The sequence below is a fragment of the Fusarium fujikuroi genome, chromosome FFUJ_chr11, assembly GCF_900079805.1.
Source record: "Fusarium fujikuroi IMI 58289 draft genome, chromosome FFUJ_chr11".
NCBI classification, from domain to species: domain Eukaryota; kingdom Fungi; phylum Ascomycota; class Sordariomycetes; order Hypocreales; family Nectriaceae; genus Fusarium; species Fusarium fujikuroi.
In genome coordinates this window covers 865,363-885,838 of record NC_036632.1, presented here as the reverse complement: position 1 = coordinate 885,838, position 20,476 = coordinate 865,363, and the positions used below count along the sequence as shown (strand labels likewise).

At 48.7% G+C, this 20,476-nt stretch overlaps 8 protein-coding genes, besides 1 other annotated feature; 4 read left to right on the top strand and 4 right to left on the bottom strand.

Moving 5' to 3' along the window:
- Positions 1 to 1,486: 1,486 nt before the first annotated feature.
- Positions 1,487 to 1,577, bottom strand: a tRNA (tRNA-Phe).
- Positions 1,578 to 1,935: 358 nt separating this feature from the next.
- On the bottom strand, positions 1,936 to 3,743 carry FFUJ_11532 (related to alpha-glucoside transport protein; the record flags this gene model as incomplete). XM_023570442.1 has 5 exons in its annotated part: positions 1,936 to 2,516; positions 2,571 to 2,877; positions 2,933 to 3,181; positions 3,234 to 3,491; positions 3,549 to 3,743. 5 exons carry the CDS (start codon positions 3,741 to 3,743, stop codon positions 1,936 to 1,938), a joined length of 1,590 nt encoding a protein of 529 aa, XP_023437554.1.
- An 807-nt stretch (positions 3,744 to 4,550) lies between these two features.
- Positions 4,551 to 4,925, bottom strand: FFUJ_11531 (uncharacterized protein; the record flags this gene model as incomplete). Its single annotated transcript, XM_023570440.1, has 1 exon — positions 4,551 to 4,925. The coding sequence occupies one exon, from the start codon at positions 4,923 to 4,925 to the stop codon at positions 4,551 to 4,553; it is 375 nt and encodes a 124-aa protein (XP_023437553.1).
- A 589-nt stretch (positions 4,926 to 5,514) lies between these two features.
- On the top strand, positions 5,515 to 6,780 carry FFUJ_11530 (related to salicylate 1-monooxygenase; the record flags this gene model as incomplete). Its single annotated transcript, XM_023570439.1, has 1 exon — positions 5,515 to 6,780. One exon carries the CDS (start codon positions 5,515 to 5,517, stop codon positions 6,778 to 6,780), a length of 1,266 nt encoding a protein of 421 aa, XP_023437552.1.
- An 848-nt stretch (positions 6,781 to 7,628) lies between these two features.
- Positions 7,629 to 8,360, bottom strand: FFUJ_11529 (uncharacterized protein; the record flags this gene model as incomplete). The annotated part of the gene is made up of 1 exon (XM_023570438.1): positions 7,629 to 8,360. One exon carries the CDS (start codon positions 8,358 to 8,360, stop codon positions 7,629 to 7,631), a length of 732 nt encoding a protein of 243 aa, XP_023437551.1.
- A 1,662-nt stretch (positions 8,361 to 10,022) lies between these two features.
- On the bottom strand, positions 10,023 to 11,030 carry FFUJ_11528 (uncharacterized protein; the record flags this gene model as incomplete). The annotated part of the gene is made up of 1 exon (XM_023570437.1): positions 10,023 to 11,030. One exon carries the CDS (start codon positions 11,028 to 11,030, stop codon positions 10,023 to 10,025), a length of 1,008 nt encoding a protein of 335 aa, XP_023437550.1.
- Positions 11,031 to 12,903: 1,873 nt separating this feature from the next.
- On the top strand, positions 12,904 to 14,667 carry FFUJ_11527 (related to alcohol oxidase; the record flags this gene model as incomplete). XM_023570436.1 has 3 exons in its annotated part: positions 12,904 to 13,183; positions 13,238 to 14,218; positions 14,279 to 14,667. The coding sequence occupies 3 exons, from the start codon at positions 12,904 to 12,906 to the stop codon at positions 14,665 to 14,667; spliced, it is 1,650 nt and encodes a 549-aa protein (XP_023437549.1).
- Positions 14,668 to 15,431: 764 nt separating this feature from the next.
- On the top strand, positions 15,432 to 17,647 carry FFUJ_11526 (uncharacterized protein; the record flags this gene model as incomplete). XM_023570435.1 has 7 exons in its annotated part: positions 15,432 to 15,475; positions 15,529 to 16,394; positions 16,443 to 16,827; positions 16,883 to 17,054; positions 17,082 to 17,349; positions 17,411 to 17,485; positions 17,541 to 17,647. The coding sequence occupies 7 exons, from the start codon at positions 15,432 to 15,434 to the stop codon at positions 17,645 to 17,647; spliced, it is 1,917 nt and encodes a 638-aa protein (XP_023437548.1).
- A 729-nt stretch (positions 17,648 to 18,376) lies between these two features.
- Positions 18,377 to 20,080, top strand: FFUJ_11525 (related to trichodiene oxygenase cytochrome P450; the record flags this gene model as incomplete). XM_023570434.1 has 4 exons in its annotated part: positions 18,377 to 18,614; positions 18,661 to 18,958; positions 19,006 to 19,255; positions 19,304 to 20,080. The coding sequence occupies 4 exons, from the start codon at positions 18,377 to 18,379 to the stop codon at positions 20,078 to 20,080; spliced, it is 1,563 nt and encodes a 520-aa protein (XP_023437547.1).
- Positions 20,081 to 20,476: the final 396 nt, after the last annotated feature.

The window sequence follows — 20,476 nt, the reverse complement described above, 5'->3', positions numbered from 1 at the left end:
ACGGCTTCAGCTTGAAGTTTCCGAAACATCACATGCATATCGATATGCCATTGTGGTGAGACAAATTCCCAGGTGACTTTTGTTGCATTTTTGGACGATTAGAGGTGAGCCTATATCATGTCTTCAGGCCTGGAGACCACCAGTCATTCCAGTTAGCAAATGCCGTCGGATATTGAATGTCCTTCGGTGCGTCATATGTTCACAAGCTGAGTCTGCTCTGGCCCTTCAAGTATCAGTGAGACGACCTTGGTCCTGATAGCTCGAAAATGGAAAGACCGCTTCCTAGCAGCATCAGCACTCGTCCCTTTGGGTTCAACGAAGTCATCAGTCAGCTTGGTAGTTGTAATCCAGTGCAACTCTCTAGGATCCCCCGGAGATGAAGTCCGTAGGAGTATGGCATAGTATTTCTCCTCCACTTTTACTATTTAAGCAAGAGTCATGCATGCCGGAGGAGTAGCTGTGATAGATTTCAGGAAATTCGCAATGCAGATACACCATCTCACCTTGCTTAACATGACAACCACGACGCCATCGTTGACTAGCCTCGCCGAAGCTGCATCGCAAGCAATTCCTGTTTCACCTCACGTTGCAGAGTCACTATGGAAGTTCAGCAGCGGCAAACAGGAGCCTAGTCAGGAACCAGCCAAGAGTGTCTTTTCCTTAGCTAATATTGAAAGATCCGACAAGCTCCAGACGTTCTAGGACTATGTCAATCGCGAAGTTGAAGGCAAGCCGAAAGGTTGGCGTAGTGCGAGATCCGCCGAGTGCATGCAAGTGGCAGCATCGGTCTCTGTCACCAAGACTGATAACTTTTAAAGTCCGGTCACGACTGGAACAGGCTTGGTCAAGCTAACGTGGTTGATGTAAGCCACAAAAGAGCTGTACTGGCTCAAGTATACTGACATCTCTCGGATTGGTGTATCTAGTGGACATGACTCTACCACCATTGCTTGGGCGTTCCATAACTTGAAGTTCATTGTCCAAGATCTTCCTCAACTTCGGACCTCTTTCTATGAGCAGGTACCTGCCGACATCAAGTCCCGGGTCGAATTTGAGCCGCACAATTTCTTGCAAGCCCAAAACACCTAGCGAGACGTTTATATGCTCAAGACGGTGCTTCATAAATGGCCTTACGAGTGTGCGGCAAATATTCTCAAACATCTGATACTGCACCTTGAGTGTGGTTCACGAGTCCTTGTTGAAGCTGTGGCTCCTCCAAACACAGCCGCGCTATCATAAAGATTGATCGAATCTGCGGAGACGTCTTGAAGGGCCTACCGGTTAGTAATAAATAAATATGATAGAATCATTATCTAAGCCTGAGTGTCTCGAAATTTTAGTGCTATCTGGTAAAAGAATGCTGCCTTATAGTCAGGAGTGGGCGGCTAGCTAGCATGCAGTCAGTAATGAGGAAAACAGATCGATTCTAGATTATTTTATCAATACGCAAAAAGCAAGTTCCCATTTCTGGAAATGAGTTAATTCATGCGGTTTGTGTGGATCGAACACACGACCTTCAGATATCGGTGATGAAGTTTGGCTTCAGTCTGACGCTCTCCCAACTGAGCTAAACCCGCGACTGACGATTATGTCATAGTGGCTGAAATGTGAGTATATGGTTGCACTTCTTGAGAAGAAAGTACCTGGCTGTTGGCCGGAGGTATCCAGACTTATGATCATCAAGTAATTATAAGAGTTCTGACAAGAGATTGTTATTGTCGCGAGCCCGCTGTTTAAATATTAGACCAGAAATAGTGAGGAAAGCGTAACATCATATGGAGACAACGGCCAGGCATGATCATTTCGTTGTTCAATTCTCTTTAGCTAATATACAAATTCTATATCACAGGTGCTTCAAGTTAAGTTACCCGTCGGCATCCTGTTTCCAACCAATACGCTGCATAACCTCGTAAACTATGGACCTTGACTCTGTCTTTACTCGTTATCTCTAACATCGATGACAGTTGACTTGAACTTCCTCGCAGGGACCTTGCGTTTGAACAAGATATCAGTCTCGCGGTATGACCGATCCTTGAGCTCAGGAAGGAAGAAGTAGGCTGAGACGAAGCAAATAACTGCAGTGCCTCCCCAGACATAGCCGCACTTGCCACCAAGGTTCCATCCGGTAGGGTTCAGGAGCCGTGAAGCCAGGTAGATCATGGGAATCTCGGCAACGTAGTAGGCAGCACGACCAACGCCAGTGCTCAAAGCACGAAGTCGGACAGACGAGGTCTCTGCAATTATTGTGTATGAGATAGGACCAAGACTACCAGCATAGACGAAGGATATCAATATCCCAAGCACAGCTTGTGTGTAGTTGGTGGCGGTGGTCTGGTGGATGGTGGCTACGATGCCGAGGATGAACAAGAAGGCGACATTGATGATTGTTCCCCAGAGGTAAATGGTACGCCGGCCGAAGGAACTGGTGATGGGGAGAGACAAGATGTTGGCAACGAACTGGAGGCACGAGTTGATGAGGTTAAGCTGAAAGGCACGCTCGGTTGAGACTCCAGCTCCTGGACTTGAGGTTAGTAAAGCGGTTTGCGGGAACAATCATGAGTGATACTTACGTTCGAAGAAGAAGGTGGCTTGGTTAGCGATCAAGTTACCAGCAAAGTTCTGCGAGGCGTAGATCAAGCAAGTAATGATTGTCCGTCTCAAGTCGGTACCCTTGACAAGGTCGAGCAGAGAAGGGTTGCTACCCTCCTGTTCCTCAATCTCGACAGTACGCTCCATCATGGCAAGCTTCTGATGAGCTACCTCCTTGTCATTACTTCCGAGGCGCTGAATCGAGCGCAATGCCTCCTCTTTGCGACCTTTGCGAATGAGCCACCATGGAGACTCAGGGGAGAGGAACACGAGAATCAAGAGAGGGGTCTGCAGGCAAGGATTAGAGGTCGAAAATGATTGACGAAGTTTGGGAATCACTTACTGGGAAAAGCCATTGCAAAGCGAGAGGCACACGCCAAGCCCACTGATCATTCCTCTTATTATAGGCATAAGTAGCACCAGCCACGATGATGGATCCGATAGACCAACTCATCTGCAGGGTCGCTGTACAAGCACCACGGAGGGCAAGGGGCACGATCTCGGAAGCATAGGCAGGGGAGTTGGCAATGAAGAAGCCCCACGGTACACCTTCTAAGGCTTGTCCGACGACAAGGAGCTCCAACGAGTTGGCCTACAGATCTGATTAGGTGCCGTCTGGGGACTGGGGTAGGTTGACGACTTACAAAAAATGAGATGAAGATGGTCGCATTCATGAGCATCAGGGCAAAGATTGTTGTCCATCGGTAACCGAACTTGTTGGTGATGGGTCCGGCAAGGAAGACACCCACGAAAGCACCACATTGTCCTGCTTGGAAAAGCGCACTCTGCCATCTTGTTGGAATGGTCCAACCTGAGCCCTCGACGTGGACTCCGTAGTGTTTCTGGAAGGCGGGAAGAGCGACAAAGTTTCCGTTCAGGAACATATCGAACGATTCCATTACCTGGGTGAACAGACGTCAGTAGCCATTTAGAAATGAGGACTCTTGAGATTTACTGACAATGGTAAAGCACATGATGAATGCCCAGAAGCAAGCCCAAGGATGGGCCTTCGCGGCAGCCCAAACACCCTGCTCGTGCTCGCGCTGTTCAGCATCAAAGGCATCATGCATAAGATCGCTGTTCTTCAAGACTTCCTTGTGGTCAAAGTCGGCATGACCGAGCTCGTCTTTTGGCTTGAGGACCTGTTCAGACATCTTGATGACTGGCCTGCAATTGCATCTGCCAAGATAGTGGTCAGAAGCCAAGAAAGCAGGTGACGGTTAAGGTAATTATACATAATCTCTTAGCACGACTCTCCGCATTATGGCCCAAACCTTGTCTCAAGCAGATAGGTGGAGTTGTGGAGTTCTCCGTAAGATACTGTCCTTACTATTCTTTGCATCCTATAGGTGCGCGTAACGTTGACTCGGGAATACGGCAGCGGGCAAGTTCCGTCACCAGCGATTCATAAGCCGGGCTGATCCCCGTATCGGGTAGTGTACGAGTTGCGGCTCTGATCGACCAACGGATTGTTTCACTTCTTCGTTCTTCACCGGCTTCGAAAGCGTGTGATATTCGTGACGGGCCGAATGCAACAAGAAACCATGCCGTTGATAGCTAGTCTCCGCATGGAAAGCCTGCGGGGAGAAGGTTGGAGAAGGCCTTATCCCCATGGGCATTGGGGTAATTCCCCACTATCCTGCGCAACGTAGCATCTGGCCTCGGCTTTTGTGGTGTCACTCTGCCCGAGATAATGTGTTTGTAATTTTCCTTGGAATGGACTGGGGCCTCTGAAGTCTCCACGGACCCCATGGGGACGGAGGCATTGGAGAATAGAGGGGCATGCTCTGTGCGGGGTGGATTGAGGTAAATTTCTACAGCACGATCATCATCATCGTCTCGGGCTTCTCTCCAGATCAGCCTGAGAGTTCTCCGAGGGATATGTCATGAATATTCCTGAACTAGCATAAACCTTGTTACTACATCAGAGGTGCAGCGATGAAGCCAGAGATAAGTACCATTCACTGGCCCTTGATCTCTTTCTTCCGAGCCTTGACATCCCCCTTTATCCCTTTCACCAATCCCTTGACTTCCGATTTGAGCGCTTTCTTGTCCTCCTTTGAGATTTTCCCAGTCTTTTTAGCCGTGTACAATTCTTGAAGAAAGCCGGTCACGATTGTGACTGCGGCTTGGACCGCACATTTGGCACATTGATCGCCGTGCGTTAGGCAGTCAACGGCGTCGGCGAGACCTTGAAGCTCGGCTTTGGGGCGGTTTTGGAGAAGCCTGTCGAGATGAGGGGTCTCAGACTGTCCGTGGACTTGGCAGTCGTTGGAGCTTATCGATACGAATGGAGTTTGTGTCTTGGTGTCCGAATGAACCGGTGATGAAGTCATGGTCAAGATCGAGCAGCTTGCAATTCAGTAATGATTGAAATAAGATAATAGAATTCTATAGGACGCTCCAACATAAATTTTGTCTCTTTACTTTATATGCTTACAATTTCGGTATTTTGCATCGCAATGAAGGAGCAAGCCTCCCCGTCCACTACCGAGATCACCGAGCGGAGATTTTACAGACCGGCCGGAGCTCACAACGGCTGTAGGGTAGTGGATGTCGGTATGATTTGCAAAAGTGCAATACCTCCTACTTTCCGCTTAAGATCATATATACTCGAGTTGCTATCTCATAATACATTTGTCTAAGATTGAGTGCCGCATAGCCAGCTCTATGACGCAGTGACTCCGTTCCAGCCAACAGTATCTTCGCTGCGCCCAAATCCTAGCGCTTACCAGTCAAAAATGGACTATTAACATAGTCCGTTGTCCGCTATCTACATTTCTATTGTCCGGAATGAGGGGGGACATCTGAGCAATTGGGAATTCATATTAAAGCTGGAAATGAGTGTCAAGGAAAATGGACCGGATGTATTGTTAATTGTAGAGAACCATCCGACGATTCCGTAATTTCAGCCGCTCCAACCAAATGTCGGGCCTCAAAGTCCTTGTGTCAGGAGCCTCAATCGCGGGACCTGCAACAGCCTATTGGCTTGCAAAGGCTGGCGCAAAGGTCACAGTAATTGAACGCTTTCCCGCTCTGCGCACCGGCGGACAAGCCGTCGACATTCGCACCGCTGGTGTTTCGGTCATGCGAAAGATGGCAGGGTTGGAGGCTGCTGTGAGAGCCAAGTCGACGCAAGAAGAAGGGATCAGCTTTGTTCGCGAAGATGGCACGCCTTACGGAGTTATCAGACCAACTGGCAACCCGGACCAACAGTCGCTTGTCTCGGAGTACGAGATCTTACGCGGGCATTTATCCAAGATTCTGTTCGATATGACAAAGGACAACAAGAACATCAACTACATATTTGATGAGCAGATAGCGTCGATGCAGCAGAGTGAAAAGATTGCCGGCCCTATCACAGTCACGTTTGCAAACAGTACGGAAGCCTCGGAGTACGATTTGGTGATTGCTTGCGATGGCGCGACATCGAGAACGCGTGCATTGGGACTGGGATGTAATGTTGGTGATCACATCGTCTCAACCAACTGCTGGTCGGCCTACTTCTCGATACCCCAGGACGTCCTCAGCGGAAGCAAAATTGGACAGGGATTCAACGCAGTGAGAGGGCGGAATATCAGCATTGGTACGGATCCCGCAGGCTTCAGTCGCGTCTTGCTCATGTGCATGAACTCGAGAGGTAAGTCAGAGAGCGCGGACGCGTTTCGGGAGGCTTCAGCAAAAGGGAATGACGCGCTCAAGAAGTACATTGCGCAGCATTACAGTGACGTAGGATGGAAAAGCAGTATCGCTCTGAAGAAAATGATGAGTTCCGAGGACTTTTACGCGAGTGAAATTGTACAGGTCAAAACACCGACATTGTCCAAGGGGCGGTTTGTCTTGGTTGGTGATGCAGGATACGCAGCAGGTCTCACAGGCGGTGGAACCAGCCTCGCCCTTGCAGGCGCTTACATCCTGGCAGGAGAGCTGAGCAAACACAAGGGAGATATCACAGCTGGTCTTGAGGGTTATGAGCAACAGATCAGGCCTCTGATCAACAAGATGCAGGTGATTCCTCCGCTCATCACGACAATCTTGGCGCCGCAGACAGCTTGGGGTATTTGGCTGCGCAACAATATTTTCGCCTTGGTCGCGTGGACGGGGCTCGTCGAGTTCGCTCAGCGGTACATTGGCGCTGGCTTTGGCGATACGAAAGCATTTCCAATTCCCGAGTATGATTGGGAGAATTGAGGGCTGATGCTGTGCATCAACCTACCAATATCGATAAGCAAGTTCATAATGACAAGCACTGATGAAACGCCAAATGACGCATAAAGAGTCATGCCAGATTATGCTGTGCTAAATAATTGTGCACTGCACCCGCACCAGCCCCTCCATTTCCCAAGTGCAAGCCCTGAGGTTGTGCACCCATGCTCTAACAGGTTCAGGAGCTGTACGGAGAGCCACAGAGCCACAGCACGAAATTTCTGTCTTTTGCAGGGGACACGCGTCGTTGAGTCCCTCTCCGCGTCGCACGCTCAACGCGTCAGCACTAACAATTCCTTTCGCGTGTCTGTCTCCAGACTGCTAGTGACTTGCAATCAGTATGTACCCACCACAACCCCACCGTAGGATTTCGCAAGCCAATTGCCCTACACCCGTTCTCTTCCGTCCTGGCGCGCTAAATTTTGGTGGTCTGGCTCCGAAAGATCGAGAGAGTCGCGCACAATCGACTGGCCTAGATCACTTAATGCAAAGCCTCGACCGAATCTGAGCTGCATTCAGAGTCTCTGATCACTGTACCTATCGTAGGCTCACAACAATAGGTAGACATGGCACAGCACATGAGCATTCGGAACAAATATTACTGGCAAACAACTTTATCATTCTTTGTCTAAGATGTACTCTAGCTCTTTGCATCAAAGGACTGTGGTAATCAATATTAACCAAGGGATGGAATGGTTGTCGCGCAAACATGCGATGCCAGGTGATAGATACGGGAGACCTTCCCAGTAAACTCAGGTATTCGATTAACTGACAGTAAGGAAATTTTTGCTTGATGTGTTGTGTTTTTACATTGACGTGGGCTTTTGACAAACTTAGGCAGTATCAGCATCGTAGTTCTCATCATCAAACGAGGGATCGTCCGAGTTGAGAGGAGCATCGGCACCAGCAGCGCCTGTACCCGCAGCGACGTTAGTAGTCGATGTAGCTGCTGATCCAGTCGCAGTGGTAGTCGCCGCGCTGGTTGGGATGCTGGTAGGAACACTGGTAGGCACAGCCGTGGCGCTTCCAGTGGCGCTGGCGGAAGCTATGCAGGCGGTTCGGTCAGAAGCACAAGACGTCTGAGTAGAGCCAGACTTTCTACGGCAGACGTAGTAGGCATAGTTGCATCGTCGGATGCTCTGCTCGTTCCTCCACCATTGAGCAAGACCAGAGACGGAGGGTCGAGAAAAGGTGCGAGTGGGAGGACCGCTAGCACTTGAAACAGTTGTAGTAGCTGTCTGAGCTGATGTAGCAGAGCCGGTAGAAGAAGACCCGCCCTTGATGCAGGCTGCGTAGTTGGAAGCGCATGCCGATTGGTTGGATGAGTTGGTGATCAAGCAGTTGTTGTAAGTGCTGATGCACTTGTTGGCGTTGGAGTCTCTGAAGAGCCAGGTTGGCAGGAAGGGCAGAGAAGACATGGCACCTCGGCCGGGAGCAGCAGTTGTCGAAGATGCAGCGGCAGCAGTGGTGGTGCTGCTGGGCTTTCCACCGCCCCGTCCGTTTTGAGGATGGGCTGCAACAGAAACTGCAAGGGCAGCGGTGATGAGCTGAACAGTGACCTTCATGTTGTAGTAAGTGTTGATTACTTTGTTAGTGTATAATTTGAGTTATTCAAGGAGTGGTTGAGAGACAAAGATTGTTGTTCCAGTTAAATGCCAAAGAGCTTTTGAGTGTGAGTGAGTGACTGGGGGAGTGCATTTCCAGGGAACTGAGAGGCAGTTATATACTGTTACCCTCATACCATCCATTCGCAACCATCAATATGCCCTCGAGTCCAGACTTGACGATACCTGACGTAGTGTCAATCTTTCCACGTTCAAACACCATTTTGTGGCTTGCTCTCATTCCCGTCGGCAGCCACGCCGCCACTGGCCCTGAACCTTATCGACGAGTATGCAAGGTCCGGATGTCGTACATTTAAAGTTTCGGGTGATTAGCGCTCTGCATACCTTGGTGGTTCCTGAATCCATGACCGATCAACGCAAATAGACTCGGGGCGGAATTCCTCAGTGCCTTTTCAGGGACAAGTTTACTTAGTCCCTTCGCTTTCCGGACCTGTTTCTCAAATACAGGACCCTCGATCTCAGGAACCCTCATTCCATAGCCGGGGCAAACAGGGCCTCGATTGGGTTTTGAGTAGAATCATCGACGATGGATTGGAGATCTCTGTTGGTATTGCGTAGATGGATGGTTGATTTACCCTCAACTACATCATCATCATGTTGCATCAAGTTTCTGAAAGACCCAGATTTGAGCTGCATTGACCTCATATCTTGCCACCGCTGTGATTGTCGATGGCACCTTTATGTCATTTGTAGATCCTTTGCTCTCAACCTCCTACGCTGGTGCAGACTGCCCCTCTCGGTGGCTTCCTTCGCAAGAGACCAGATGATTACAGAGACGGCCCCCACCAGGCTCGAATGTCGGCCCAACCCGTCAGGGCCAGCCGGGAATATGGGATAGCCGAGATATGTCGACAGCTCTGGGCCAGACTAGACTCGATCTATTCCCGCCTCAATTCCATTTCCGTCTTCGGGCTCTCACGAGATGGTGCCGAAACAGGTTAGAAGAAACTGCCATCCCCCAGTTCCCAATCTTTGCAGTTCTCACTGCCTGCAGTCGACAAGACGGCTCTCCAAATTGTGGGAAATGTCTCGGGTAGTTTGCCTCGCTTGATCTTGGTCTTCTCCCTCGAGTTGAGAAGCGATGTTCCGCGTCGGTCTTGCTCCCGAAGAATTTCCAATGTGATGTTTGTTGTATCAGATGAATGTTTATGTTTGATCATAACAATAGCAGAGAAATATCTAGACAGCGATAATATCATTGCAAGCTTCTGATCGCGGTTCTTTGTTCTCATTGGCCTTGTGTACACAGAGTTCCATTTAAGACGAATTATAGATTGCAGCTTGATTAATTATAGCGCAATGTAGAACATCCTAGTGTCAGTCTTACATTACCCTAAGAGATTCATCCGAAAGTGACTGAAAATAACAGGCATTGAAATCTTAGGAGATCTGTTGCATTCAACCTGCCATGGTTTTCCCGTGGTAGACTTGTAACAGCTTCCCCAAAACATGGCGTAGTGGAACATCGCAAAGCTCAACCAACTCAAACTTAGAGACATCTTGTTGAATTCACTACCTCATAAGGCTCTCTAGAACCGATTTCTTGTTCAATGACTTGATAAAATACCTTCCGTACCCGTCAAGCCATTACTCATGTGCTCTCTACACTTGCTCCAACCTGAGTCTTCTGGAATGAAGAAACTCATAGTCTGGCATAGCGTCTCTCACCCATCGCTCAAGCTTTTGCGCCCCTTCTTCACCAAATTCAGCCTTCCACTTGACTGCCTCCTGATCAATATCAACTTTCCCAGCGACTTTACTCTGGTCAATCGTGGTACTGGCGTTGATAGAGCTAAGCATCCTCTGCTCCACATGGCTCAACTTGTTCAGCACTTCGTCTCCTGCCTTATCCCACGAGTACCGGACGTTAATCTCATCAAGACCAGTGAGCTTCGCGTACTTGCCTACCAGTTGAGGACATGTCATGACATCGTCAGCGTCAATGACTATAGGCCAGATGCTGTCATTGGCAAAATGCTCGGAGTAAAAGTCATACAACGTTCGATGCCACCTCGTAGTGATCTCTGCTGCCATGGGTTCCTTCCTGGGGCGCTTGAAGCCCTCCCATTCCATCGTGCCAGAACATGTGCGGTACAGAGAGGGAATCATCAGAGCAGGGTGGCGGATGAGGAAGGTTGGATTCCAAGTCTTGAGAAACTCATCCGGAAATAGTGTGAGATTGAACGGTGATCGTGTTGGTTGAGCGATGTCCATCATGGGAAGTGGTGTCGCCTCTTTCTTGGATCCCCTTGAGCCGTTGACATGGTTATCCTCGATACGAGGATGGTTCAACATGATGGAGTGTTCCTTGACATAAATAATCTGTCCTTCCTTCTCGGCCGCGGCGATATGATCTTGGAATCTTTCAGAGCATTCCTGGATCACCTTGTTCACTGTCGCACTCTCTTCCCCCGTCCATGTGTCCATGGGCTTCTCAGCTATCAAGAAGTGTTTGGGCAAAGATGGAAGGAAGAAGTATCCTCCGTGGATGGCAGGGCGTACATTCTGCTCGCCGAGGTTGAGCATCTTGACCAACAGGTTGGAGGCAGTACGAGGAGACGTAAGAAGCCAGTATCGAGGGCGTTGAGGAGAGTTTGCGCCTTTAGCCATCTTTAGTGTTGTTGTTTGGGAAATTATTAAAGAGACGAGTTAAATCGAGCAGCTGAAGCCCAGAAATAAGAAGTATTTGATGCTGATACAATAGTATGAGAACCTGAGCAGAATATTCAAGCCGAGTAAATGGAATGATTGATGAAGTACTTATAGTAAGTCGAACTGGCAGGTCGCCTACTTTCTGATGTCACGAACACATACAAGGGTGTTTTCGGTTGTCGGTCGCTTGGCTCGTCGCTCCGGGCCGTCGCCATGCATACGACGTGGTGCAAGTGGGTTCGAACTTGAAACGGGCATTGGTTAATCACTCGACACATTCATGCGAGACGCTTCTACGGCAATTCTAAAATGTCCGATCCGAATGTGTAAGCGGAGGATTTGTTCCCTGTCAAGATCTTCATCGTAGTCTAGTAGAAAGAGAAGATACGCGAAACTCAGTCGTTTGTGTTCTGTGACACGAGCAACAGCAGGCCTGATCTGGTCACGGGTCCTCTTCTTTATGCTGTCTTACACATCCGATCGTCAGGGGCAAGGCAAAGAGAAAGAGAATCCTATTATTCTCCAAATGTCAGGCCCAGCGCCACTGTTTGCTGTGAATATCGGAACTTTCAAGTGCGAATCTCCAGGCAGTTATGTAATGATCGACAGTGTTATGCAGATACAGTTAAGGATGACTCCACTTCGCCAGCAACCCTCGAGTCAAGCAGACCGTATCGCGTGGCCTTACAAAGAGCGACTTCCGAAAAATGATTCACGAGTCCAGGGAAGATTGCCGGCCGAGTGCCGCACCGCTCTTGTCATATTTGACCTCGCGCAATAACGGCCTTTTTCAAAGGCCGAAGACTGAGAGAAGCCCGAGGTTAGTGACTTCATCATATCATGCGCAACCGAAAAGCTCTCCTCGTCCGACTATACATATCTTGTGTAGCGTTGAGTGCTGTCGGCGCAAGTATACAACCTCTCGGGAGCCTGAGTTTATTTTTTGCACCAATCGAAGCCCAACTTCAACGAGAGAAGGGAAATCGTTATTATCTCTGACGTATTCATGTTTGTTTGAGTTATAACTACTAGTCTAGAGTATTACCGATAAGAATTTCCGCTCAAGGTTTCGAGATATGTCAAGCCTTGAATACTTGAACCTTGATTGCAACAAGCACTGAAAGAGCTCTTATGGCAACTGAATTATTTAGTAGAGATAACGAGTATAACGTGATGTTCTTCACAGTCCTTGAAGGCTCGACATTTTTCGTCGTCTCCGAGGCGAACAGAGGAACTCAAAACAAAGGAAGCTACATCTATTATGCTGTTTCGAAATCTTAGATCTCTTGCTGGGGAAGAGAGCTTCAATTAGAATTTATTTTCATATGCATAGTAGGTCACCTTCTACTGATTGTCTATAAGATCATTCGACCGGTGACGTCTGCCAAGTGCGATTCTGTCCATGCCTGTACTTATGTGGAAAGAATGTCATGCCTCTGAAGTCCACATCTTGGCAAGGAGGCCCATAGAGCAAAAGACAGAAAAGGCCAGTCCAATATATAGAAATTGGCCGCAATGTATCATGAACATAGTATTGAAAGCATAAACGACGCTATTGACCTTCTGATCCTTATGAAGATCGATATTACTATTTACTTTAACTAGTGATGTACCCCTGATCTTACACTAGTCAATTACTAGATACCGTAATTAAATGCGGCTCATAAATGCATAACATGTCAATTCCATAAATCCAAATCTCACGTCAGCTGTTGCTGCTCCACCACTTGCGCAAATAGTTCTCATTCCATTGCGCACTATTTAGTACTCTTTATCTTCTCGTAACTCCTCACAGTAAGAAAAGAATTCCTGAAACGACGCCCAAGTCACAATGGCTTCACCAATTTACGACTACATTGTTGTTGGGGGTGGCCTTGCCGGCTGTGTTCTCTCCAGCCGCATCCGAGAGTACGATTATGCAGCCAAGATCCTTCTCATTGAAGCTGGTAAAGAAACGCGTGGCCGCTCGGACGTACATAACATGCAAGTTTTGAACCTAGGCGGCGAATTGGACTGGCAGTATCAGTCAGAGCCCGTTGAAGCACTTATGGGACGACGGATCACTCTCAACGCTGGAAAGGGCCTGGGTGGCAGTTCAGCTATTAACTCAGGTGAGTAAATGAGTCTGAATGGTAGGTGAATTGAGTAACGGTTATATTGTGCAGGTGGCTGGACCCGTGGTGCTGCGGCAGACTACGACGAATGGGCAGCTCTTGTTGGCGACGAGCGCTACAGCTACAAGGGCCAACTCCCATGGTTCAGGAAATCAGAGCTCTGGTTCGATGACAAGAACCCAGAACAGCATGGTAGAGATGGGCCCATCCGTGTAACTTGCGCCAAGGCATCCAATCGCGTTTTCCCTCTGGCTGAGAAAGCCGCTGCTGGATGGGAAGAGCTTGGCGTTTCAACCCTGCTAGATGGTGATCAGAACAGCGGGAATAACCTCGGCCGCGCTTACATCTATGAAGCGAGGTCTGATGGTAAACGCGAGTGGTCTGCCAATCAGTATTCATTGGATGGAGTCCAAGTTCGTCTTGAGACTTTCGTGAATCGTATCGTTATCCAGAAAATCGATGGGAATCTCAAAGCCACTGGTGTTGAGCTGGCCGACGGCAACGTTGTCAATGGTCACAACATTATCATCTCTGCTGGTGCATTCCGATCTCCTCAGCTCCTTCAGCTCTCTGGTATCGGCCCGAAAACTCATCTTCAAGAGTTCGGCATTGAGCCACTCATCGATCTTCCAGAGGTTGGCAAGAACTTGTCTGATCATATGATATTCTTCCAGCACTGGCAGCTACGTGATCACTCTGCTGGGCATACTATTGGGTCCGCCAACCCTCTCTTTCATCAACCCCAATACTCGCAAGGTGTACCTTTTGACTGGATCGTCAACACCGGCATTCCAAGAAATGGCCTCGCTAAAGCTATTGAAAGAGACGAAGGAACAGAACCGCGTGAGTCTGAGCATGTTCTTCTCGCGAAAGATAGAACATTTATCGAGAACATTATCATGTTTGCGAAGCTTCCTTTTCCTGGCGTCCCCATAGATGCAGAGCATATTACTAGTGCGTTGGTGAGCTTTCTGCCAACCTCGAAAGGCTCTGTGTCATTGAAGTCTGGGAAGCCTGGCGAGCATCCAAGGGGTAAGTAATCATTCTCGATCTTGTGATAGTTTCCATGTTCGTATCACTAACTGCGGGCAGTGAATCTCAACTATCTCTCCACCGAGGTTGACAAGCATGTATTCCGAGAAGGATTGCGTCAAATGACGAGATTCATGCTGGAGTCCAACTTCAGTCATCAGATTATCGGAGAATCTATCCCAGAAGGACTTCCCGTGGAAGCTCTTGCACTGGATGATAGTGATGATAAATTGGATCAGAGGATAGCTATGACTGGCGGAACCTCGTGGCATCCTTCAGGTACTTGCTCCATGGGAAAAGTGGTTGACACAGAGTTTTGTGTTAGAGGCGTTGAAGGACTTCGGGTCGTTGACGCATCAGTCTTCCCTGTCCCACTGAGCGCACATCTCCAAGCCCCCCTCTATGCTCTCTCAGAGCAGGCAGCAGCTATTATCACTGGGAAGATATAGCCCAACGTAAGACTGGTAGACATTGGAGAAGTCAATGACTGAGGATGGGTATCTTGGAGGACGGGGAAAGGAGATTTGAGGACAGGCTCATTTGTGAAGATATAGGAGGTACTTGCGTCAGAAGTTGCGAGACTTTTGGCAGAAAACCAAGGGGAATTTATGCAATTTTTTAAAAACAGTCTTTTACTCATTTTGGATGTATCAATCTATTTGCGTGAGAGAGTTCGTCATGCCCCCAATCACATGGGCTAGAGGTGCTCGGGTTAATAAAGTCCGATGAGTACAATCGGTCACTTCTACCCCGGACTTTGGGGGCGTCATCATGGTAGAGTTTCCTGCTGTTCATAAGAAACCCCGCTGTTTAAATAAGAGACCCCGCTGTTGGTAAAACGACACCTGCTGTTAGCAAGACGACGGCTGTTGTCCGCTAGTAAGAGCAAACTTATGCCAAGGAAATGGGATCAAAGTGAGATGCTGCACGCAATATTCCTTCTTCTTAAGACTAGATAGCTATTATGTCAGCCTCAAAATTCTTATGTTGGCTCTTGATGCCGATTCTTACGTTGGCGGTTATTGACAGGTAACGTCATCTCTGGGGAATGCTTGAATCCCACTGACTTCGAAGAAAACGAATTGTGACAGAGAACAACATCATCCGCAAAGGGCTGATCACAAATGAAACGACGCCCCTGCAAGTCGGAAACGGTAACTTTGCATTCAGTGTTGATACGACGGGGATGCAAACATACCTCCCTTTCAACACAATGTCACGCTGGGCATGGCATAATGACACTGAACCAGCTGGAGAGTAAGTTGAGCCCACTTTGTACGCGAACTGCTTCGGAAGCTAACCATTAATAGTCCAGTAGACGCATATACCGGCATACAGAAACAGACGCATGGTAGAAACGTTTCTTATGATCTGCCTGACCCAAATCTTCCTGATGTTTTTCAATGGCTCATTGGAAATCCAAACCGTATTAATCTTGGACGCCTTGGACTGCGATTCAACGACGATACACTGTCATCGAGCGGAATATCTAATAGCCACCAGGAGCTAGACCTTTGGCATGGAGCCATCACATCAATTTTCACGATCGATGGCGTCAAGGTCAAGGTTGTCACGCAAGGAGACTTTGACTCCGATGCAGTTGTTTTCACCATTGACTCACAATTGATCGAGTCGGGAAATCTCAAGGTCGAGCTCGACTTTCCATACCCTCCAATCCATACAGTAAATTACAAGAACGAAGTCTTTGTTGGTGTCTATGATTTCCCAACGAATCATTCTACAAAGCTTTCAGCGAACCTCGAAAGTAATACAGCGCACATCTATCATGACATGGGTGGTAAGTACTACGTGAACCTTTGTTGGCCCAAAAAGGCTTCACTGGAATTGAAGCGCCTCGGCCTGCAGGGCTCTGCTAAACCTACAGCACATCAATATGTCCTTTCATCGAGGCACGGAAAGACCATTTCTTTCGTGGCGCACTTCTCTCCGGACAAGAGAGTACCAGACCTGCCATCTACTATTGATAGACGTAGCAAAGCTGTATGGCGAGATTACTGGAGTCAAGGGGGTTTTGTGGATTTGACCGAGTCCACGAACCCCAACGCTACTGAGCTTCAACGTCGAATCATCACCTCCCAGTACCATGTCAGAGTTAACAGTGCTGCTGATGGGGAGCCTCCTCAGGAGAGCGGCTTGATGAATAACGGTTGGTATGGTAGGTGTAGTTTGACTTATTTCCATGGTAAATTGCTAACCAAGATAGGCAAGTTCCACATGGAGATGGTTGTATGGCACAGCGCTCACTGGATCTCATGGGGCCGAGATCGATACTTTCACAACATCTTCCCTGCGATGTATGAGAAGCTTCTGCCTACGTCACTCACCAGAGCGAAGAAGATGGGATGGGAGGGAGCGCGTTGGCCAAAGATGACCGAAACCTTCACCGGTCGAAGTTCGCCTGGTGGGATCAACGCATATCTGATGTGGCAGCAGCCGCACCCAATGTACATGGCCATGCTTGCTCTCAAGAGTAAGCCGACGCAGAAGACGTTGAAGCGCTGGGATCCGATCTTGGAGGCGACTGCGGATTATATGGCATCCTATGCATGGTTCAACCGGTCGTCTGACAGATATGATCTGGGTCCGCCGTAAGTAATCAGCAACATGAGGAAGAGCATGGATGCCGTTCTGATAACATGATAGTGCGGTCGGTGTGACCGAGAATACGCCCCCGGAGAACACGCTCGATCTTGCTTACGAAGTTGCATACTGGAGATACAGCCTTGACGTCGCCTGCAAGTGGAAGCAGAAACTCGGCTTACCTGTACCTGAGCACTGGGTGACCGTTGCAAAGAACCTTGCGAAGCCTCCACAGGTCGGTGGATTGTACACAGTCTACTAGGGTCTCAACTCGAGCTGGTGGGATGATCCGGCACTCAACCGAGACCCGAGAAGTTTGATCATGCTTCAAGGTATTCTACCCGACACGCTTGCAGTGGACAAGGAGGTCGCTCGAAGAACAGCGGATAAGGTCTGGGACGTCTGGACTGACCAAAACATCCGAGGATGGGGGCGGCCTTTACTGGCAATCAACTCGGCTCGCATTGGGAATCCTGAGCGCGCGATATATCACTTGACAGCATACGATTATTGGAGGTTTGATGACGCAGGTAAGTGATGTCACACATGTCATGGAAGTTGGTAGGATGAGACTGAGTCATCTCGCTGTAGGATTTGCTATTCGTGGTGGTGACGGAAACACGCCACCCCCATTCATGCCTAGCAATGCTGGGTTCCTCTTAGCCGGTAAGTCTGCATGCTTCTCGAGAAACAAATTACCGCTCACTGACACTATCCACAGTGGCCTATATGGCTAAAGGATGGGATGGATCCAAGGGCGATGCGCCTGGGTTTCCTAAAGATGACGGGTGGGTAGTAAAGTATGAGGGGCTTCGCAAGGCGCTGTGAGACATGGGTTCTGCTTGGATCATCTTCAATCGAGGTCTCTTGTTTTACCGGCAGGACTCTCTCTCCACGGCGTATATCGGCTCTATGCTCATGTCGGGCGAGGCTTCACCTGGTTTGAGCCGAGAGGTGACACATGCCTGATCAAGCGAATTTATCCTGTCATTTAAGAACTTAAGAACATATGCCTGACTCAGACAAGCTTGTATTTGAGTGATACGTTAGAAATTACCGCCCAAAATCGCTGCTAGTTTCATTGAAAGGCTTTGAGCATGGCCTCGGTAGGCGAACGATCCGAGGCGAAGGAATTGTTGCGGGCGGCAATAAGAAGGCTTCTATCAACCCCGCTTCCTTCGCGACATCTACAACAAGACTCCTTATAGGATCAGCCTAACAGCGTCACAGCCCTATCAAAAGACGCCCGTTAGTACAGATGGCCTGCAAATCATTCCCCTTTTCTTTCGCTGGCACATTTCTGCCCGCAAAAGAGGGGTATAAGCTGAGTCAGATGCATCGTGGTCCCAAGCATGATAGGGCCTAGCTTATCCTCTCCGAGTCCGTGGTTGGCATGGGGCTCGCACTCAGTTGCTCGCACTCAGGAAGCGGCTCGAGCTGTGAGCTATGGTTTCTTTTGGGGACTTGAATGTAATGTGTAGATAAGCCTTCGAGCCATCCACTTCTGAACTCAGGGAATTCCTGCACTTCGGCACCTGTACTGCTGCTTGATTGACCATGTTTCACATATTTGATAACAATTCATCGATTGAGAGGACGAAGCTGTTCCAATACGCGGTCATCTTCTTCGTTTCTTTCAAGCTAATCACATATTTGCAACGACTCTTCTTCCATCCGCTCTCCAAATTCCCGGGCCCAAGGATCTGTGCGGCGTCGCGGCTGTACGAATTCTACTGGGACTCGTACCAACATGGCCGCTTGTGGGCAAAGCTACCAGATCTTCACAGGCTTTATGGTATGGCATTTTTTCATTCCCCAGACATTCTCTGACAACCATCCAGGGCCCATTGTTCGTATTGGACCAAATGAAGTTCATATCGAAGACTCCGAGTACTTCGATACAATCTTCGGATTTCGCCCTTTGAACAAAGAGGCCATGACAGCTAAAGAGTTTGGGATCAACCACGCCCTATTTGGAGTCGAGGATTACAAGACCTACGTCAAGAAACGTGCTGCGTTTGGAAATGCGTTTTCTCGAACAAAGCTTTCCAAGATACAGGACCAAATCAACGAAGAGATCCAAAAAGGATGCACTTGGGTTGAGGATAACAGTAAGGATGGAAGTCCTGTTGATCTGGCGTATGTTTATCCCGACATGCGCAAAATAATTGCTAAACTCGTCCAAGCTTCTTGTTTCGGGCTGTTCCGGCAGAAATCATAACCAAGTATCTTTTCGGCCAGGAATATGGGTTTCTGCAACATGTGCAAACCACCAAGAACCTTTACGATAAGAGGATGGACAGATTGCTCGGGTTCTCACATCTGGGTCGATTCATACCCAAAGAGATACCTCTTTTCTTGTCTCTCTTTCGTCAATTGATCTTGAGGGCTTTGGGATTCAATGACCCAGGTTCTGCATTTCTTGATTATTTCTTGGTATATATCGTGACATTCTAAAGGATACCCAGGATGACGTGATGATAGCTCGCTCAGAAGCTGGTGCAAAATGTCGTGGCTCAGCATAACCACCAGAATCACAATGCCGAAAGTATCACCCAACATACAGTCTTCGATGACTTTCTAGACAGCTCACTACCTCAGGAGGAAAAAGAAAAGGGCCCTCTGACTCAGCAAGCAGTGGCTATCTGGAGTGGAGGATGGGACACAGTTGGCTTTGTGCTGACCATGGCGGCATACCAATTACTAAAGAATCCACCAGTTGAGCAGCGCCTTTACCAGGAACTCAAAAAGGCCTGGAAAGACCCTACTGAATCCCCTGAGATCACGACTTTGGAGAGCTTACCATATCTTACTGCTGTAGTCAAGGAAACATTTCGTCTCTCGCCTGGTGCGCTCTGCCGGCTGAGTCGGGTCAACCCTAGCGGCATTGAACAATATGGCGATTGGGAAATACCCCCGGGCACGATTATTAGCATGTCCATTCCGGATGTTCTCTCAGACAAAGCAATCTGGGGATCCGATGCTGCTGTTTTCAAACCCGAAAGATGGCTCAGTGGAGGGGCGGACCTTGACAGATACCTAGTGACTTTCAGCAAAGGAACACGAGTTTGTCCAGGAATTGAGTTGGCATGGATCGAGACCCGACTTGTCATTGCGAGCCTTTTCCGAAGGTACGAGATGAGCATCACACCAGAGGCCGGCATATCTGATGATGATATCATGCCGTATTACGAAGGGTTTACGCCTGCAGTCAAGAATTGGATATCGCGACTGCCGGTCAGGGCGAAGCCTAGACATTAGATTCTATGTCCAGATGTTGCCGACAGTGCAAGGTGTCCCAGTGATGCTGTGTCGCTGTTTTACGTCATCATAGCTCTTACCAAGTATCCCGATCCTTCAAGTACAATGTGCCTAGGCTTTGCCGATCCATTTCTCGATTGTTTTCGTGTTGTCAGCACTAAATCAGGCCTTGCTTGTTGAAGGCTGTTACAGTGGCATGCATGAGGCGCTAGTGATTAACCTTGTCTGATAATCTTGTCCCTTCGCCCAAAATGAACCCAGGACCCCGCTACAAGTCTCATTCTCGGCCATTCAAAGGCGTCACGGTGCCGCATACCCGTCTTTCAGGGCTGAAGGCGGCCTCCACTAATAAGCACTTGACACAGCAGTGAAAACCGACTTCATTCCCCTCAACCT